This window comes from Rhincodon typus, chromosome 13 (genome assembly GCF_021869965.1).
Source record: "Rhincodon typus isolate 14 chromosome 13, sRhiTyp1.1, whole genome shotgun sequence".
Lineage (NCBI taxonomy): Eukaryota > Metazoa > Chordata > Chondrichthyes > Orectolobiformes > Rhincodontidae > Rhincodon > Rhincodon typus.
This window is the reverse complement of record NC_063344.1, coordinates 27402983-27418840: the sequence shown is the minus strand read 5'-3', so window position 1 is coordinate 27418840 and position 15858 is coordinate 27402983. Positions and strand designations below refer to the sequence as shown.

General features: G+C 39.8%; 1 protein-coding gene across 4 annotated transcripts in view; it reads left to right on the top strand.

Annotated features, from left to right (window-relative positions):
- Positions 1-15858, top strand: part of eif4e2 (eukaryotic translation initiation factor 4E family member 2) — a 45683-nt gene that overhangs the window by 11861 nt on the left and 17964 nt on the right. For 2 of the 4 annotated variants that reach the window (XM_048604350.1, XM_020529610.2), the window contains exons 3-5: positions 5474-5608; positions 12248-12352; positions 14230-14382. In XM_048604350.1, the coding sequence (XP_048460307.1) occupies positions 5474-5608; positions 12248-12352; positions 14230-14382 (393 nt within the window). The remainder of the gene's footprint in view (positions 1-5473; positions 5609-12247; positions 12353-14229; positions 14383-15858) is intronic. The other 2 variants (XM_048604351.1, XM_048604352.1) reach the window with 1 other exon arrangement.

Genomic DNA, 15858 nt, shown 5'->3' with positions numbered 1-15858 from the left:
AGGGTCCAGACCTGAAACGTCAGCTTTCCTGCTCCTCTGATGCTGCCTGGCCTGCTGCGTTCATCCAGCTCTACACCTTATTATCTCAGATTCTCCAGCATCAGTTCCTACTATCTCTGGATCTTGCGCAGATCTTGGTGCATTTGGACACACTGTTTCAATGTCTGAGGAGTCATGAATGGCGCTGAACATCGTGCAATCATTGGCAAACATACCACTTCTGACCTTATGATGGAGGGAAGGTCATTGATGAAGCAGTTGAAGATGGTTGAACCTAGGACACTAGCCTGAAGAATTCCTGCAGAGCTGTCCTGGATTTGAGATGACTAACCTCCGACAACCATGACCATCTTCCTTTATGTCGGGTATGACTCTAACCACGGGAGAGTTTCCCCATGATACCCATTGATTCCAGTTTTGCAAGGGCTCCTTGATGCTGCACATGGTCAAATGCAGCCTTGATGTCAAGGGCTGTCACTCTGACTTCACCTTTGGAATTAAGCTTTTTTGTCTATGTTTGAGCCAAGCTGTAATGCGGTCAGGAGCTGAGTGGCCCCGGTGGACCAAACCTGGGCGTCACTGAGCAGGTTATTGCTGAGCAGGTGCTGCTTGCTAGCACTGTTGATGACACCTTTCATCACTCTACTAATAATCAACAGTAGACTAAAGGGGCGGTAGTTGACCCAGTTGGATTTGTCCTGATTTTTATGTACAGGACGTGCTTGGTCAATTTTCCACATTGTCGGGTAGATGCCAATGTTGTAACTGTCCTGGAACAGCTTTGGCTAGGGAGATGGCAAGTTCTGGAGCATAAGTCTTCAGTACTAATGCTAGAATGTTGTCAGGGCCTGTAGCCTTTGCAGCATCCAGTGGCTCCGACCATTCTCTTGATGTCACTAGAAGTGAATTGAATTGGCTAAAGACTAGTAAATCTAATGCTGGGGACTGCCAGGGACCACTGGAGGAGCCGAGGTGGATCATCCACACGGCACTCGGGGCATAAGATTGCTGCGAAATCTTCAGCCTTATCTTTTGCATTGATGTGCTGGGCTCTTGCATCATTGAGGATGGGGATATTTGTAGAGCCTTCTCCTCCAGTGAGTTGGTTAATCGCCCACCACCATTCATGACTGGATGTAGCAGGACTGCAGAGATTAGATCTGATCTGTTGGTTGTGGGATCGCTTAACTTTGCCTATCACTTGCTGCCTGTGCTGTTTGGCATGCTAGTAGTCCTGTTTGGTGGCATCACTGGGTTGACATCTCATTTTCAGGTATGCCTGATGCTGCTCCTGACATGCCCTCCTACACTCTCTATTGAACCAGGGTCGATCCCTTGGCTTGATGGTAATGGTTGAGAGGGGGATATGCCGGGCCATAACGTTACAAATTGTGCTGGAGTACAGTTCTGCTGCTGCTGATGGCCCACAGCACCTCATGGATGCCCAGTCTTGAGTTGCTAGATCTGTCGGAAGCCTATCCCATTTAGCACGGTGATAGTGCCATACAACACGATGGTGGTTATTCCTAACATGAAGGCAGGACTTTGTCTCCACAAGGACTGTGCAGTGGTCGCTCTTACCGATAATGTCATGCATCTGCAGCTGACAGAATGGTAAAGATGAGGCCAAGTATATTTATCCTCTCTTATTGATTCCTTCACCACCTGTTGCAGACCCAGTCTAGCAGCTATGTCCTTTAGGACGCGACCAGCCCAATCAGCAGTACTGCTGCCGAGCCACTCTTGGTGATCGACATTGAAATCCCCCACCCAGAGTACTTCTTGTACCCTTGCCATCCTCAGTGCTTCCTCTAAATGTTGTTCAAAATGGAGGAGTGCCGATTCATCTGCTGAGGGAGGATAGTACGTGGTAATCAGTAAGAGGTTTCCTTGCCCATATTTAACCTGAAGCCATGAGACTTCATGGAGTCCGGAGTCAATGTTGAGGACTCCCAGAGCAACTCCCTCCCGACTGTATACTACACTGCCACCAATTCTGCTGGGTCTGCCCTACCGTTGGGACAGAATATATCCCAGGGATGGTGGTGGTGGTGGTGCTGTTGGGAATGTAGTTATAAAAATAGTTTTCATTCTTCTATTTGTATTCTAAATTAACAATTGAAATGTTAGTTACAATGCAGTGGTTAATTTAGAATATAAAGAGAAGGATGAAAAGTTGTGCAAATAAGAATGTAGTTGTGACTAGTCTATCAGATCCTTTCTTCTCTCCAGTTTTAATAAGGAAGTAAATCAATGTTTCCCTGTGCATTTATGCTAACACTATTGTGTAGATTAAAATAGTTTCTCTTTCAGTGACAGAAAAGTAACAGTATTTCACATTTGGATTCAGGTTTGTGTAATGTTATTTTGGGAGTGTTATCAAAGATGTCCTTGATGGGGAGCACAATTACAGGTAATATGAAACCAACTTAAAAAGCAATGAAGCAATCTGATAAATTCAAAATTTCCAAAACTTATGTTTGTTTTATTTTAAAGCCAAGAATTGAAAACATTAAAACTTAACTGCCAGGCATCTGAGCTCTGGAATTTAGCAGCTCAGAATATATTAAAAGAAATTGCTGTCTACAAACCCTAGCTACCAAATGCAAACTGCCAAAATACAAGTAGTAAAGACCATAACTGAAATGAAAAAAAAGGAGCATTTTAAAACCATAGGACTGTGAAAGGAATTGCTGCACTTCTGAAAACAAGTTCCCGAAACTCATTGTGTGTGATGTTTGCGTTGCTACTTTGTTCAACTGGTGGGGGAAATTGTACACAGCATGGCACTGGAATTAGGGGGTTGGTGGGAGACAGTAAGGTTTGAGAGGGGATTGATGTGCAGAGTAAGATTTGGCTGGTAAAAAGTAACTGATTGGATTGTGAAATTGTGACCTGATATGGATGCTAGAGATCATCAGCCTGATGGTAGCTGTCTGGTTCATGGACAACTGTACAGCATATGGGTGTGAACAATATAATGAAAAGCCATCGGACTGCTGGAAGTATCGATGGTGTGTGTGTCTCTTTGCAGTAAAAATACCTGAAGACTAAATAAACAAGAATTTTATTTCCCACCAATTACTGTAAGTTGTTGCCTTTAATTAGTAATTAAAATAGTTTGTAGTTAGTATACCAATTACCTTGTATCTCCTGTAAATAAGAGAAAAGAGATTAAAGAACAAAGTCCTAGGAAGCAAAAGATCATCTTGGCAAAGCCTGTGGATTGATGCTATTGAACAATGATTCCCTGTATTTTATCTACCTCCACCCATGAAACTAAGTGTTTTTATTTTGTGTTTGTCTGTATCTGTCTGTCTGCATGTGTGTGTAAGTGTTTTAAAGTTGGGTAGTGGGGTGGTGTAGTGGTGTAGTTGGGGATGTGGCATTAGAGGGGGAGGTGTAACCAGTAGAGTAATATGTTGATAGTTCATAGCTGTTTATTTGTGATTAAAATTTACTTATTGGTAATAAACAGTAGTTCTTGTTAAGTACAGGAACCTGGTCAGTGGTTCCTGTTAACTTGATTCCAACAGACATGTGAATTGTGGTCTTTGTGTGCTTTGATTAGATTATTAACTTCTTTGGCAACCCCAGAGTAATGGGGCTTGAGAATCTGTGCACCTTCTGAAGTGGGTCATTGTTGCAAAGTTGGGTAGAGTATTTATATATGGGAGGCAGGACATTAGAATTTGGTGTTTGTAAAATGCTAAGGGGGAAAGCATTGCCTATTCCTTTTAAAAGATTGTGCTTTTTCTACGCTTGGAGATGTCTATGAGCAGCTTGGAAGTTTGCAAGTACAGAGAGCACCAAATTGAAACATTTTTTATCGAAAGGCCATACCGTCAGCAGGTCAAGCAGCATTTTTACCAAGACAATGGGTTTTTGAATTTAGCCAAACAATTTGAACCAGGCATTTAGATACCAAAAACTGTCAAATTTTGAATCTGATCATTTTGACAACCTAGGTCCAATCATTTGTAAGAAATTGACATATCATCAGAGGTATAAAAGAAGAGGGTAATTGGACAAAGACAGGAGAACTAATTGCCATCTGCCAGAGTTAACAGCTCTCAGCCCTCAAGAAAATCACTGGTTCTCTCAGACTCCAATAAGTCTTAGAGAAAGCACTATCTAAATGTCAAAGGTACCATTGGCACAACTAGTTCATATTCCTGACAGAAGAATCAGAGGAGGTATTCCTTACAGAAGGCACAGAGCATTCCGGAAGGCATGTAATCTGGTTGCAATTTCGAGAGACTAAATTTTACTTTTTTAAAAGTTTTATTTTATATAAGTGGGACTTGTACTTAATGGAACAGTGTACCATTAGAACCTTGCATTACTCTGAAATAGTTCGTCATTAGAAGGGATTTGTTAGGTTTGTTGATAATTTAATAATCTGTTCATTGTTAGAGTTAGATAAATAAGTTGTTACTTGTTGAGTGTAAAGTGAGTATCAGGGGTTTATTTTGTTTAATCACCAGACGTTGCTGAAAGACAGGTTACACCCCTTTTAACAGATTATACGGTGAGGTGCTCCTCTTTGGGTGTTTCAGTTTGGTTCTTGGTGCGGTGGGGGGGGTCAACGTTTGCTTTATAACAGTCATAACATTAATTAAAAGCTTTAGAAGGTACCAACAATATATGAGTAACCAAGGAAGAAACCCTTTTTTTTTTTAAATGATGTCATTTAAACAAAATTATTCTTTAACAAATGGCAGAGAAAAGAAAGGACTGCTAATCTCTAATGTGATATAAACTGCACTCTTTTAAAACCCCAAATACACATACACTCATTCACAAATAAAACAGACAGAAAGCAGGTATAATATTTGACAGAAATTTTATGGGTGGAAAAAATGGACAGGAAAAACAATTTGTCTAGATCAACAGTTCAGATGACAGTGAGTTAAATTGTCTCTCTCAGTTCTTTTGATTTTTATCAATGATGACATGGTGTGTGTAGAACAATGGACATTCTTCAATTCAGTAGTTGATCAGGTAGACCCGCTCTCTTGTATTAGAAGTCTTTCTTTTGGGTTACTTTGGGTCTTTTTATCTTCTAATTCTCAAATCATTTATAATCCTTTTCTGTTTCTGGCTGCACTGCCCTCAATTCTGTAGCAAACTACAGCTCAAACATCTTGAGGGCTATCATCAGGCAGTTTTTTCTTAACTCAAAGACTCCTGATGCTGCTGCATCTCAATAATCTATCAAATCCATTGCTCCAGAAGCGACATAGTCTTGTATAGCTGCAAATGTACCACACAACTTGATTTTTTTTTTCAAATTTCAAAACTCTGTCTTTGTATTTCATCTGTATAGTAGTGTCCAACTTCTATTCAGTTGATAGTCCAGAAAGGGAAAATATGCAGTCCCTTATACCAAGTAGAAATAAGAACTATGACCTTTTATCTCAATTTTGAGTACATTTGCTGCACTTTTATTTTAATATTTTATTCATTGCAGGCAGTGGTCCCTGGTCCAGGAGAACACCCACTACAGTACAACTATACATTCTGGTATTCCAGACGTACACCAGGGCGACCAACCAGCTCTCAAAGTTATGAACAGAATGTTAAACAGATTGGAACATTTGCATCTGTAAGCGCTTTTTTTTCTGATTATGCTATTACACTAGGAAGTGTTTTGATGCTTGGTTTTCTTTTTGTCTATTTTGTTCACAAAAAAAATTCAGCATAATTTGTAGGAAGAAAAACATGCGTATTGGAAAGATAAAAGCAGCTGTAAATACTTATTAAATAAAGAACTAGTGGATGCTTAAAGTCAGTTGTTTCATTGCATTTGCCAGATACTTACCTGATAAGCAGTGTTGCCTAGAAAGTTAACATTTTTCTATGATGGGAATGCATGCTGCACCTTTATGTAAATTTGTTCACATGTTTATAACTCTAACTTTTCATTATATTTTCATCAATATAAATTTTGATTTCAGTAGCAGTTTATAATATTGTAGACTAATTGCCTTTCTTATTGAACATTTCCCAAGTAACTTGAATTGACGTAGCACAATAAAAAGAATAAAAGTTAATGAATCATTTGCCTTTGTGATTCTAGTTAAAAGCTATCATGTTTTGAATCTGATGGTTTTGACAACCTAGGACCAATCATATTGTAAGAAATTGATATATCATCAGAGGTATAAAAGAAGAGGGTAGTTGAACAAAGACAGGAGAACTAATTGCCATCTGCCAGAGTTAACAGCTCTCAGCCCTCGAAAATCACTGGTTCTCACAGACTCCAATAAGTCTTAGAGAAAGCACTATCTAAATGTCAAAGGTACCATTTGGCGCAACTAGTTCATATTCCTGACAGAAGAAACAGCAGCATCATTTATCATTCAGATGGAAAGTTCCAAGTCAGATTGGAAGAAACCAAGGAGGTATTTTGCTCTTCTAATATGGCCCCAAAATAAAAACAGAAAATGCCTGACATACTCATGTTACAACATCATCCCTGGAGAGTAACAACTAGTGGTTCAGGTCTGTAACCTTATTATAAGCTTTGAGCAAAGGGTGGGTGAAATAAGCACAAAAAGGTCTGTGATTTGGCGAAAGTCAGGAATTCCTTGGCCATTCCCTTCCACTGTCAAAGGGAATGGTGATGGGCAACAAAAAAAACAAAAGTTGTGTCTCTAACAAGTGTACTGCTTCACTGAAACAAATGAAACCAGCAAAGGAAAGCAATCAAAATGGAGTGCCAAAATCGTCAGAAATTGGTGGACCTCATGTTTATTCTGGAAAGCTGAAAAGTGTTTAATTAAAAGATGAGGTACTTTTCTTCAACCTTGTGTTGGTCCTTTCTTGAGCAGTGCAATTGGCCAAGGAGACAACCATCAGCAAGAGAGAATTAAAATGACAGGCTGGAGGAAACTCGGTCATACCTGTTGAGAGAAAAGAGGTGCTCCTGAAAGTAGTTGCCCAATCTGCATTTAATCTCTCCCATGAAGAGCATTTTGAGCAGCAAGACACAAGTTTTTAAATAAGTTGTGTGTAACATGGAAGGAGAGTTTTGGACCTTGTACATCTGGCTTATGTAATGTGGGGGAAATGAACTTATCCACTATCACTGTCACAATTACAATGTGTGTAATTATTTTATCAGGAATGTCAATTTGCCTTTAATATGAACAAGGAATCATGCAAAAAGTTACATAATTGTATATGTAAATTTCAACTGGTATTGGGACCAGACTTGTGATTTCTTCTAGAAACAAATACAGACGTTTTGAAATTTAATGAAATATTAAAGGATAAACAGAAAGTCCTTGATATTAGTTTGCCTGAAGGTGTGATTAGTTCTTTCTATCTCACCACAACCCGACAATGAAAGCCAATAAAGAAAATGAGTAAGGCTGATTTAAACAAAATAGTTAAGGGGTCTATACCTCCGGTCTAGGCCAACTGAGCACCGAAGATAGAAGCATGATTTGGTAGTCTTGTGATGGGCTGTGAGAAACCATCTTGGGCAGATCCTCCCAAGATGTACTCTGAGCAGCACCCGCAGAAAGAAGGTTCTTAGGGAGATGGAAGGAGGCAAACTATCAGGAATGCTATTCTGCACATGACCAAGTGCCACAACCAGCATTGATGTAAAAGCAAAACAAAGGAGTCTTCATTCCATCCCAGAACCTGTTCTGCTCAGTGTGAGCAGCATTCAACTATTTGACTTTATACACCACCACATCCTATTTAAGACAGAAGTGAATTTTTTCCTGAGGATCTTTAGTCTTGGGAATTCTCTTCAGAAGACAGTAGTGGAGGGTGTGACATTAAATACATTGCAAGGCTGAGTTAACTAGATTTTTGCGCAATAAGGGAGTCAAGTGTTATGGGGGAGGGGTTTGGCAGATGTGACAACAGAGTTGAAACCACAGGTCTGCCATGTTTTTATCAAAAAGTAGTGAATGCTTGAGGAGCCAAATTACCTATTCCTGAACTTAATTCTTGTGTTTTTGGGAATTTTATCATGGTTCTGTGGGGAGAAGGGTAAAAGTGACTCAGAAATATGGTGAACGTGGTCGACAGCGCTGTCAGCTACAGTGGTGGGGAGAATCCTTCCTTGGTTGGGGGAGAAAAAAGAGACATTGAACCACAACAGTGCTTCTGCAATCATCAGTACAGATGTACTGGAGACAGAGGAACTGAGAAAATGAAGTGGAATCCTTTACAGTGTGTAGAAAGTGAGGAGGTGTGGTCAAGGTAGCTATATGAGTCAGTGGGCTCATAATAAATACTAGTTGCCAGAAATGGAAAAAGATGAGTTAAGAAAGGAAGGAGTCAAAGATGAAACATAGCTCTCAAAATCCCTGTTGAAGTCCAACTTGTATTTCATATATATTTTTTATCCTCTCTGAATTTTTGGTATTATTTGTCTATGAATTATGTTGGAGATTGCGTTTGAACAAATCATTCCGATGGTGATGACAATCTTTTCAGTTATTACTGTAAATTCATAAGTAAAACTCACTCAATCTGACTGTGAATTGGCAGCGACGGATAACTTGTTTGATGCCTGCCCAATGCTGAGGAAAATGTGATTTAATTTGTGGACTGGCTTTAATCATGAACGATAGACATCTGTTTTCTTTAGTACTTGAGCAAAGGTAAAGCGGGACAGAAATAATTGATAAGTTGGTCTTGCTGTCCCTCTATTTGGCTTGGAAGTAGGTTTGATATCAAAGAATACTGAGAAAGACATTGTTCTTGAAATTGTTTTTCACCAAGGAGCAAGTTGCAAACATACTTCATAGAATGGCTAAAAGCTTTTTTACTTTTATTGTCTTGGAGAAGATACCGTGCTTTTAAATATTGTAAACTGGTTAAATTTACTGATTTTACTCAATTTTTCATCTGTTAACCTTCTGAGTAAACTTCATTTATAACTTTCAACCTAAATATGGGCTCAATATGGTGTTTTCCATCTGGCAGAAAGATCAGGAATGCGTATTGATAACATATGCTATTCCGTTGTTCAACTTGCTATGACTGGTTTCATTCTATGCTCGCAATATAAGCTGGCAGTTTGATGTTCCACAATGCATTACAAGAAAGATCATGAAGAGTTTCTTGTCTGCAGCGAAAATGTATACATTAAATATGAGGAGGCTGTTGCATCAGTATTGAACTTTTTTGTTTATTCACTCATTGGACATAGGCGTCGCTTGCTGGCCAGCATTTATTATCCATCCAAAGTTGTCATGAGAGGGTAGTGGTGAGCTGCCGTCTTAGACCCACAATGCCCCTTGGGAGAGAATTCTTCAACTCGAGTGACCTTGGACTCTCGCTCTGCTCCACACCCCTGACACCAGACTCCCATGTATCTGATATTGTAGAGATAAACCATCCCCAAGTCTCCCGATTAGATTCCAGTCTGTAACTCAGTTCCGAGTATCTGTCACTCTATATTCAAACCACTCCCAAAACCCTCAATCAGCGTATAAGTCTCTATAGGTACTTGTTATTCTATGTAAGCAACTCTGTAAGCAAAAATTAAGTTCCAATCTGTAACAAACTCTTGGGTATCTGTTATTCTATAGGTAAACAAACCTCAAACCCCTGAATGTAAAGGCTTGTGGTAAGGCTCTGAAGCCAGTGTTATTTGCTCGTGTTGACAAATTTATAATTGAAATTTACTTCTTATCATAAGGTTTATATGTTACTTTTTGTGTGTTTAATCCACTTAATGTTTGTAGATTTCTGTACCTATTTGCTGCTTTTATCCTTTTCATCACCTTCCAAAACTGTTAGGACTGTTGACGTCTGTGTTGCTGTGGTTCTCACTGTGGCAAACACCCAATTTGGCATTGCTTTTCCTATTAAAGAAAATTGCCGGTGTTCATTCCAGGCTGGCAGTTTTCAAACCATCAACTATCTAAACTGGATGTGTTGTTACATCAAAAAAGCTCATATTTAATTGTTAATCGAGGAATGTGAACATTTTGCTGTTTGTACTTAATAGATTACTACTACCTGTACACTTTTTGTTATCTGAATAATGAGTTGAGTGTGTATAATTACAAAATGGTTTATAACCATTACATGGAGATAGCAAGAACTGTAGATGCTGGAATCAAAGATAACAGAGATTACTCGCTACCTGCAGTCACCTATCGCCATCCCACCTACCTTCCCCAGCCCCACACCTCTATTTATTTCTGAGCTCCCTCCCCATTTCTGAAGAAGGGTCCTGACCCGAAACGTCAACTTTCCTGTGCCTCTGATACTGCCTGCTGTGTTCCTCCAGCTCCAAACTGTGTTATCTATAACCATTACAACTTGTTTATAAACTTACAGCTCAAAGTGACACAATGAATTCAGTATGGATATGTTCATTTGATATATTCTATAAGCATGGTGACTCAATAGTTAGCACTGCTGCCTCATGGTGCCAGGGACCTGGGTTCAATTCCACCCTTGGGCGACATTCTCCCTGTGTCTGCGTGGGTTTCTGCCCAGTGCTCCAGTTTCCTCCCACAGTCCAAAGATGTGCAAGTTAGGTGAATTGGCCATGCTAAATTACCCATAGGTTAGGTGGGTTAACTGTAGAAAATGCAGGGTTACAGGGATAGGGTAGGGGGGTGGGGTTGGGTCTAGGTGGGATGCTGTTCAGAGGGTCAGCATGGACTTGTTGGGCCTAATAGCCTGTTTCCACACTGTAGGGATTGTATGGACTTCTGGAGCAGGTAGGATTCAGGGTCTCTGATTCAGAGACAGGGACATTACTGCTGCACCACAGGAGCCCTTCCAATTTCTTCATTTGAGGAGATATTTTCTAATCAGCCTGTTCAGAGACATTATTACATACCTCTGGAGCAGGTGGCACTTGAACCCAGGTCTCCTGGTCCAGAGTTAGGAACACAATCTCTGTGAGCCACAAGTGGTTTATTCAATGTCTGCCTTCCAGAGTAGGTGGGGCTTCAGTTTAATATCTCCGCTAAATGACAGGAGCTCCAACGCTGAAGTGTTTGGCTCTGCAGTGTGACTTGAACTTGCAACTTGTTCAGAGAATTTACTACACAGCTCTCAAACAGATATTTTTGAGTCTAGGCTTTCTGGCTCAGAGGTAGGAATACTCCTACTGTGTCACAAGGGCCCTGACTTTTTCATTTAATTCTTACTGTATTTATTGACAACATGTGTCATGATCATTGAATACCAGGCAGTTTGTGCATTTGACGCAGTTATGTCTGACTAATTGTCACTATGGATTTCACAAGTGATCATTTGCATTTGATGGCCAGAAATGTGTTTATCCGACAAAAGATTAGTTTGCTATTATCTTGTATGGTTAAGCTCCGCCTCAAATTAAAAATTTCACATTTATATTTTACCACAATCTGCCTTATCAAGTTTATCTCTCCACAAATGCTGCCAGATGTGCTGAGTTTCTCCATAACTTCCTGTTTTTATTATTAACTGATATTGTTAATGTTGAATTATTGAAAGTATTCATGCTGAGAAGATCTAACTTTACAGAAACATAGCAATCCTAGTTATGCAAAAACAAAATATAGCAAATGTTAGAAATATAAAATAAAGAATGCTGGAAGTCAGCAAAGTGGGCAACACCTGTGGAAAGTGAACAGAGAACATAAAGTCACTTCTGGTAGAAAGTCAATCTTAAATTTTAATTCTTTTTCTTCCCCATAACCATATTACCATTCTGATGTGCAAGTGTTTCATCATCAATTTATCTAGAATCAAAATATGTTCTTATGAGCCACTAGTCACTACTTAAAGAAGTATCTTGATTTCATCTGAGGATCATAGCCAAATTTCCCAACACAATCTCAAAATTGAGTTTAATAAGATCTGAAATTCTTGGTTAAGACCATAAGAAATGGGAACTGGAGAAGGCTGTTTGGCCCTTTGAGTTTCTGTGCCATTCAATAGAATCAGGACTGACCTGACATTCCTCATGTTCACTTTCCTTTGTTTTCTCTGTGACCTTTGATTCCCCTAATGATCAAGGATATATGTGTCTTAGCCCTAAATATACACAAGGATTCTGCCCTCACAGCTCTCTGGCAATGAGTACCAAAGACTTTCCACCCTGAAGAAGAAATTCCTCCTCATCTCAGTCTTAAATTAGTCCTCTTTTGTTCTTTGTGACTGAGACAGAACTGGAATTGACAAACAGTACTTACAAACGTTTAGGATGTTGTAACTATTTACTGCAACAGTATGAGAATTACATTTTTCTGTTTATTTTTCTTTTCAGGTTGAACAGTTCTGGAGGTTTTATAGCCATTTAGTTCGACCTGGTGATCTCACAGGGCATAGTGACTTTCACCTGTTCAAGGATGGCATTAAGCCGATGTGGGAGGTGAGCAGCTATCTTGATAGTGTATGATTGAATTAATATCATTGGCTACATGTATCGTCCTGTGATGTTCACAAATGAAATCATGTTTTTTGATTATAACTTACTTTTGAATGTATCTATAAAAAGAAAGTGCTTAGGATACCTGAGTCTCAGCTGCCAAAGCAAGCCTTCTTTGCCCAGCTCAAGGAAAGCATACAAATGAGAGAAAGACTATGGAAGCCTTTCAAAGACTCCCTGAAGGCTTCCTTTAAGAAATGCAATATTGATGTCAATGCGTGATCATTCAGAAGAAGCAGACTTGGGGGAACCTCCTGTATGAAGAAACACAATTCTTTGAGAACATCATCGGTAAGAGGCAATATGAAAAAGGGACTAGAGAAAGGAGTGCCAGTGATCTCAAGACCAAGGACCAATTCTTCTACCTGGAAACACCTGCCAAATGTATGGTAGGAGATGCAGCACTAGGATCAGGCTCATCAGCTACACAAGGACCCCACAGACTTTCTGGCCAATGACAAGGAATTTCGTAGGTGGACAATATGATCACCTCCACAAGCTCCATGGGAATCACTAATTAATTCCTTGTGGTGTTTGCTCAGCTGGAACTCGTCACTCGAGCCCTTTCTAAAGCATACCCTAGGGGCTGTTGTGGTGCATAGGTAGTGGCAGTAATAACATCACTGAACAGGCTGATTTGAAAAATTGGTTAAATAAAAATTCTAAAGCATACTCAGAAGAGGGGCCTTGTGGTGCAGTGGTAGTGTCCCTGCCTCTGAGCTAAGAGGCCTAGGTTCAAGTCCAACCTAGAATTTTGTCATAACAAATATAAACAGGTTGCTTTAAAAAAAAAAAGTAGATCCATGGGGCTCTGTTGGAGGCCATATCTCTGAGCTGGTTGTCCTGAGTTCAAGTCCCACCTGTTCCAAACATTTGTAATAACGTTACTGAACAGGTTGATTAGTAAACAAAAATAAAGTAGACGGAATGTAAAAAAATGAGCAGACCCACGATGGGTTGAAAGAATTGAAACTGAACTAATACTGAGTTAAAATGTAGTTTACAGAAGTTGCTGGAAAAACTCAACAGGTCTGGCAGCGTGTGCAAAGAAAAAAATCAGAGTTAACATTTCATTTCTGGTGACCCTTCCTCAGATCCGTAGTTTAGTTTAGTCTCTTAAATATCATTTGGAAAGATAACACACTTCAAAATGTAAATAATTGCAACATTACTTTGCCTTTGTTTAAAACATGCTGTTAAAACTTACAGGATTAGTGATTTTTGCAGTCCATTCACAGTATTGACGGCCTTTATTCATGGTCAGTGTTTGCTCCATTGAAATTAGGCATTATGTAGGAATGAGAAGAACTATTACAATTTTAAAAATTAAACATGAAGTAGCTGAGTCATGAGTTTTCACAAGCAAAACAAATACATAGGCTTACCTCTCAACTCCAGGGCGAAGAACAAAATTTGGCTGACTTGAAATTCAGTCAGTTTGATTTCGTCTACACAACAGATATTGGATAATTTCAAATTCATATGTAACTAGAGAACTATTTTTGTAATCTGACCTGAATGATAGGGATTAAAATTGCTCCAACTCAATACCATTAACAAAAGCTACTAACCTATTTAAAATAAATGAGCTGACATATTAATTAAAATAGACAGCGATATTTCTTATAAATAGGTGTATTCATCATCGGCAATTACTCCATAACAAGCATGGCTGTTTTTAATAACTCAGGAAGCCTGACTAGAATGGAACATTGTTTATTGCTGAATACCAAAATATAGCACTACTCCAATCCGGGATAGACAGTTCCTAGGTCTGCTTTTTTTGAACCTTTGCTTAAGGTTCTTTTAATCTTTTCCAGGACGAAGCTAATAAGAATGGTGGAAAGTGGATAATCCGTTTGCGGAAAGGACTAGCATCACGTTGCTGGGAGAACTTGATTTTGGCAATGCTGGGTGAGCAGTTCATGGTTGGTGAGGAGATATGTGGAGCTGTTGTTTCAGTTCGATTTCAGGTATACCATTCAATTTGTTTGCTGCTGGGAATTTTGAATGAACTGTAGCATAATGTTAATTGCCTAAATTTTTTTTTTGAATGCCGTTCTATACACCAAACATAATGTTTGAAAACGCTTATGTTGCAAGAAATGTTTATGAGCCAATTTAGAGAATTAAAACTTGTATTTGATAAATGGTGACAAGTAATATTCTATTGCGGCAAGCAGGATATCCTGACTGAGGATCAAAAGCATTAAAATTACTTCTTTTAAATTTCAAAAATACACTTTATTCTTAAAACATCTTTGTATACATACACAGTCACTGAAGCAGTTCAGTTCTATGTAGCAGCATATGAAGAAACAAACAAACATTGGAGTTTGACTGTATCCAACAAACAACACAAAGGCATTTCTAAATTGTACAAGACTATATGTACATGTATTTGAGGCACTGGGGCAGGGGCGGGGTTCCTATAACTGAATAGATCCCCATTTCACTTTGGCAGAAATACCTTAGACAGTGGTTTTGCCCCACTGTGCCTTGGTGGCAGATGCCCCAAGCTTTAATGCATCCCACAGCATGTAGCCTGGACCTCGGAATGTGCCAGTCTGCATCACTCGGTTGGGGCCAACTCCTTGCTCAGCAAGTTTCAGGCAGACCAGAGAATGTCTTTCACTGAGTTGATGGTCCTCCAGGCGCAGTTGATGTTTGTCTCAGTGTGTGTCCTGGGGAACAGAGTCCTGTGTCATGGAGCTGCTCGGGATGAACCTCCGCATAAACCACCGCATCTTTCTCCAGACTTCCTTTGCAAAAGAGATGTGTGACAGTCTCTACCCCACTCAGCTGCCTTGAGGGCAGCGTGCTGAGGTGCAGAAAGTCCAGGTGTGTATGAAGGATTTCACAGATGGGATCCAGGGTAACTTGGCAAGTTGGATCTGCAATTGGTTTAGTGACGAGAGACAGAGGGTGGTGGTAGAAGGTTGTTTGTGCGACTGGAGCCTGCTATGCAGTAGCATGCCACAGGGGTCTCTTATTGTTTGTGATATTCATAAATGATGTGGATGAGAATAAAGAGGGGCATTGATAAGTAAATTTGTGGATGGCACAAAGGTTGGTGATTGACAGAGAAGGAAGATGTGAAGGATATACCCGGATTGGTCAGATGGTGAGATCAGTGGCAGATGGAATTTAACCCTGATAAGTGTGAGCTAATGCACTTTGGAAAAAGGAACAAGTCAAGGGAGTACTCGATGAATGGCAGGACACTAGGAAGCCAAAGGAAAAGAAGAATCTTAGGGATCTGTGGACAAGCAACCCGAAGGTCGCTGGTCAGGTTAATAGGGTAGTTACGAGTGCATACAGGATGTTTGCCTTTATCAGTCATGGCATAAGAGCAGAGAGGTCATATTGGAGGTGAACAGGACTTTGATTAGGCTGCAGCTGGAACACTTTGTGCAGTCCTGGTCACCACACCAAAGGAAGGATGTTAT